General features: G+C 37.5%; 1 protein-coding gene across 4 annotated transcripts in view; it reads right to left on the minus strand.

Annotated features, from left to right (window-relative positions):
• The window catches only part of LOC129573606 (MOXD1 homolog 2), a 221,248-nt gene that overhangs the window by 36,414 nt on the left and 178,834 nt on the right, over positions 1-6,000 (minus strand). For all 4 annotated transcript variants that reach the window (XM_055454359.1, XM_055454360.1, XM_055454361.1 and 1 more), the window contains one exon: positions 5,469-5,624. In XM_055454359.1, the coding sequence (XP_055310334.1) occupies positions 5,469-5,624 (156 nt within the window). The remainder of the gene's footprint in view (positions 1-5,468; positions 5,625-6,000) is intronic.

Genomic DNA, 6,000 nt, shown 5'->3' on the forward strand with positions numbered 1-6,000 from the left:
CTCCAAAATCGATGATGCTCTCTTTCCTTTTTCGTTGAACGGTTTACGAGTTTGTTTGCCTTTCAAACATGCAACACATGCACTTAACTCACTGTCCTCAGAGTAATTTACACCGTCAACAGCACCATTTTTCATTTTGGTTAAATCAGTGGCATTCAAATGTCCCAAACGTCGATGCCAGGTTTCACTTGTCTCATCCGATGCAAATGCGGCTAAACCAAAATGTTTACATCGATCCAATTTATACAATCCATTGACAAGTGACGCTGTCGCTACCAACACGTTGCTTTTGTTACGAATTTCACAACGGTCTGAAAGAAATACAACACTATTTCCATTGAGTGTAATCTGACTCACCGATAACAAATTAGCAGCCAGCTCTGGTATGCATAACACGTTGTGCACGTTGATATCGACCGTTTCACCGTTGGCTTCAACCAAAATTTTCATCATTCCAACGCCTTGTACTTCCATGGTTTGGCCGTTTGCGGCAGTTATCTCGCGCAAAAATGTGCCCTTTTTGTTTGAAATCCATTCTGGGTGCATTGTCATGTTTCGAGTTGCTCCAGAATCAACATACCAGTCATCCTTGTCAAAATCACCTGACAGAAAACACGCACTGAATGCGACAAATGCGGCGGTCTTCCCTGATTTCGTATTTCCTTTGGAATCATCTCGATCTGGGCATTTATTGGCCTTATGTCCCTTGCGCTTACAATGATAACAAGTGAAATGGTTATTATTTGTCTTACGTGGTCCCTTCTTGCTGAAAAATGCTCCTCCATCGATCGACGACATGTCTCGCTTTTCTTGCAACAATTTGGCTTTGATATCGCTCGATTTCAACGTTCCCGTTATGCTATCCAAAGCCATAACCATTGGTGAGTATTCATCTGGCAAACCGCACAATAAAATTAATGCGATTAAATCATCAGCAATTTTATAACCTAACTCGGCCAGCCCTTGAAATCCCGTTGTGATTGTGTTAACATAGGCTTCCATTGACTCACAATTCTCTAACCGCGTGGCAACACCCCATTTGACCAATCGAAATTTCCTGCCGATTCCGTTGTCCGAAAACGTTTTTGCTAGCGTTTGCCATACACTCAAAGCCGTCTTATCTTCCGCAATGTGAGTGTAAACACTTTTATCCAATGACAAAATCAAAATTGATTTGGCTTTCCTCGTTTTCGATGCATCAGTTTCAGTTCCATCGGCATCAATACATTTTTCCAATCCTTCATGCGCCAAAAAATTCTCCATCGCAAATTTCCATGTTGGATAATTTTCCGTTCCACGTAGTTTTTCGATCGAAGACAAAATTCCAGTGCTCATGATGATTACTTTGATGCAAAACGATGAAAATCACACAATACGAAACGTGACCTAACCACAAAGTAACCGGTTCGTCGTAGTTGTTGTAGACACACAGTCTCGGTAGCGCACACAGCAGCAACTGTTGAAATATACACAATATTTCCAAAATATTTTCCGCACACAGCAGAATTTAATTTAATCGATTTGCACACAGCAAAACTATTCCCGTATTTAAAAAAAACTTTACAGAACTAACACTGGGCCCATAACCTGTTGAAAAGTGTGGTGCTCAGTAAAAATGCGTGTGTTTTGTATGAGAGGTTAAATGGAATAGAAGGAGTTTAATTTGACATAAGCAATAGCTGTCATAATTCGATTAGTACATAAAGTCTGGTTCATATTTTCAACAAAACCAACTGTCATAGACAAAGCTTGGCTAGTTTATCATGGAATTTTGCTTCCAATGTGTAATTCTGTTAGCTTAGCCACGCACCAAACAGTTCGGGCGCGACGATCGCATTGAAAGCATTCGCCGCCGAATGGCTATGACTGCTCCGATTATTGCATATTCGCCGTGCAAACGTTGATTTGATTGAGTTTTCACACAGTTTTGTCCCCGTCGTACAGCAAACATATATTTATATTTGGTTGTTGCATATCGGTGCTGTGGTTCCCCATCATACTTCCGTTAATGAAGACGAAACAATGGTTTGGAAGTTTCTCTCATTCGCTCTCGCTCTCGCTGAGAGCAGATTTGGTTACTTAAAATTTCGCACATCATTATTAGATACTCTTAATTTAACTTGCAAATTGTTCCATACATACATAACAGCTTGAGTCTAACCAATTTTGTGCTCTCCACTCGACGCCACTTAACATTGTGTATTGTGTGTACTGTGCCAAAAATATGCACATGGCAGAAACGAAAATTTAATTCAATTTTCAATAGGAGAATCCAGAGAGATTTGGTATGTAAAGCAGCATGAAAATTTGTTATCAAAGTAATAAAATAACAAGAACGCCACTTGAAAAGAACCGCAGCAACAGACTTAATTGAAACTGAGCCATCCAAATTGTTTTGAAAACAGTTCGCAATACAATCCGTCAATCTATCTGAGTGGACGCTGCTCTCTCCCCTCGGTCGTCCCATATATATATATTATATTTATTATATATTATTATTATTATTATTATTTATTGATTTTATAGTCTACTTTGATAAGCCGACTTGAATTTAGTTTCAGTTTACAATTTACAGTGTATTTGTAGTTAAAATTATAGTTTGATTCAATTTAGTTTAGTTTAATTCGGTACTTGTTAGTTCTAGCTCATTTTAATTTTAGATGTTTCTTAGTTTGTTTAGGTTGCGAAGAGATGTATAGTAGTAATTGAGAATTAAATAAGTAAATAAATGGAAAGTCGGTAGATGAAAAAATAATCGCAAAAAATTACACATTACATATCACAAATTAAGATTAATCAGTAAGAGTTAATCGAGTCAAGAAAAGAAGAAAAAAGAAAAGAGAAAAAAAAATTAAATTTAGATTAAATTTTTAAAATATCAAATTAGATTTGTTTGTTTGTTTAATTGTTGTGCTGGTTTTGTGTCTTATAATAACCAATTTCCATTTCGAAACTTAATATGCTCGCTTCTATAAAAGCACAGCCAATTCAAATTGTATTTGAATGCGTATTTTGTGGCATTTTCAATTTAAATTGTACGACAAAGAATATTTGAAGCACCAAGAATAAGAGCACACACACACACATATACACACGAATTTTTTTGTCAATTTTCCTCAAAATAAAACGGTTTTCAGTTCGGTTTTCAGTTCGGTTGCCTGAAATCATCGTTAATCAACCAAAATAACCTTTGCCATTGGCACTGTCATCATCCTAAAATACAAAATTAAATCAATTGGAACCGTATCCATACAGTGCGATCGAATCCGTATCAACACCCAAACACATTTCATCTGTGCATGTCTGTTTTGCTGTTGTCAGCTCTCTTCCTCCCTTCAATTTTACAAAATGAAAATTGAATGGAATTTGAGTTTTAGCAATTTCGATAGATATTCGGTGCAGTGCAGCTGAATGAGTAAATCCACTGAGTGCATGATAATTTAACATGGAGGAAGGAGGGGGGGAGAGAGAAAAACAACTAAAATGAAACTCAATAGTGGTAGAGTGTTTCGGCACAAAGTGTGTGCTACTAATTAAATATTTCTATGGGGACACATAAAGTTACTAATAGTGAAATTGAAACCAAAACCACAGCCGATTCAAAACTATTTTCATCCTTTTCCGTTTCGGCAGGACCCCCGTGTACACCTCGGCCTGTGTTGTTGTTCACTTGGCCGATCGTCCGACCACCCACCCGCATAAAGATGGCCCGTCTACGTCAGACGTTTACATAATTCATTCGATCCAAAATTGTGAAATACGGCAAAAACAAAATTGGTTTTTCTTTTTCATGTTCCTCTTTTATTCCGGTTATTCATTTAGCGTGTTTTTTTTTGTTGTTGGTTCTTCCTTTTTTTCGTGTTATTGTTATTTTGCTTTGCTTTGTTTTGACTGTTTCATGCAAAAATTTTAATATTTTGTTTGCATTCTGTGTGCCGATGCCGTTGTTTGTTCTGTTATCTTTTACCCTTTTTTCAATCATTAGATAGGCACTCTATGTAGTTTCGTTCAATTGATGTCTGTTCATTGTTTGCATTCACCATTTCGAAAATATCACGTTAGTTGTTCCACCGAACAACAACAACAAAAACGACGGAAAAAATGCAACAACAGCAACGGAAACTAAACAGAGAATTAAAACTACAATATTTACACATTCATTTGGTGGGCTCAAAACCTATCGGTGCTTACGGTTGGCTTGCTCTAATACCATCATAACGTGTTGGAACGTTTAAAACTTCGAAACCATTGTCGGTGTGACGTAGTATCGGAAATAAACTCGATACACAAAATAGCATATTGTCATTCATGCAAAATCGCCTTTTCCATTCTCACTAAATACAGCCGTGCCAAATGACTGAACTTTTATATTATTTGGTCTAAAACTATTAGTTGAACTAAAAATATTTGGCTTTTTTTTTCTGTTTCGTTCGTGCATGTGTTTGTGAAACCATTTGTAAAAAATGTGGCATTCGATAATACGATTTTATTGTGAATTGAAAATGGAATGTGTGCGGGAAAAATGAGCTTTGTTTCGCAAATGACTGATAGAAGAAGTTTGCAGTTGTCAAAATACCGCGAGAGAAGAGACAAAGAATGAAAGCTTCGCTGAGAATTAAGCCCAGCGAATGAGTTTTCGTTCAAAGTGAAGTTTTCTAAGCGAAAAAAAGGGTCGTAGATGGTCCAACACATTTTGTACGCTGTATACCATCAACCATCCGGAAATATTGGCACGCACACAACATTTTAAATAATCCGCCAAAAATTCGCTGAAAGAGGACATGGGAAAAACTATTGCAAAAATATCAGCAGCACAACAACAACAGCAAAAACTTCCCCAAAACGCTCGTTATGGCTTTTTTGTGTGCGGTCTATTTTCATATCCATCTATTGATGTATGTGTTTACCTATAATTCAGAGCAAGGCTCGAACAACACCGAGCGAAAAACTTTGATGCAACAACACGAAATGGACGTTACAGAACATGTAATCCGGAGCACGAAAAGGATTGCAGTTCCATTTAGAATACTAGTGAAGAAAAACTAATAAAAAAAACACACACATATACACATACACATACACACAATGTGTGTTTAGAAAATTGTGGAAAAAATGGGGAAAAAAAGAGAGAGATAGAGATCGAGAGAAAGAACAGCCTTTGGAATTTCTGAGCCGAGCCGAGGCAAGCGGCAAGTTTTTGCTAGTTTGAAAAATTTACATGCTAAAAACGCCAATAACCATTCTCATAAATTCAACGCGTACTCTTCGCCCCCATCATGAGCAGAAACACGAGCCAAAGGTCGATGGTAGAGAGTAGAAAGGTAAAGGCATAATGAAATTCCAAACCAGAAAACAACAAGCAGCCGCTAAAAACAGTGGACGAGAGGAGATAGGAGCAAAAAATAAAAATAAAACGGGGTGAACACTAGCACGAGGGAGACGAAACAATCAGGAGCGATCTAACTTACCGTTATGGGAACATCGTGTGAAGTATCGCATGTGTCCAATTTCCGTTTAAATCGCATTACCGTGTGAGTTGCATTCTCGTAGCCTAGCAGTAATACATAATCCTGTGACGGATCAACAAATGGTTCGCTATCGCCATTCCTTTTTATGTGCCGATCCTGTGGAAAGAGAAAAGATGGAAACGGTCAATTGATGAATGAAAAAAAAGAACACATACATTGCACACACATAAAATCAACAAAACTAATAAATTGGCACATCGTCTATTGCCTTGGCGTTGGCCTTTGTGGCACAAACACACTCGAGATTGGGGTTATTGATATAATTGCGATGAAATTAACGCGATTTAATAAGTTTTCAGCACGAAATTCATTGAAAAGCCAAAACGATCGATAAAATGTCTCGGCGCTTGTCAAATGCATCATAGCATTTGCAAGCCCATTTATTGATGGATATGAGTTGGGGGTAAGTGTGAAAATTACTATTCCTCTCTCTCTCTCTCTCTCTCTCTCTCTCTCTCTCTCTCTCTCTCTC

The sequence above is a fragment of the Sitodiplosis mosellana genome, unplaced genomic scaffold, assembly GCF_009176505.1.
Source record: "Sitodiplosis mosellana isolate CC-2019 unplaced genomic scaffold, AAFC_SMos_1.0 Smas_scaffold_6102, whole genome shotgun sequence".
Classification (NCBI taxonomy): domain Eukaryota; kingdom Metazoa; phylum Arthropoda; class Insecta; order Diptera; family Cecidomyiidae; genus Sitodiplosis; species Sitodiplosis mosellana.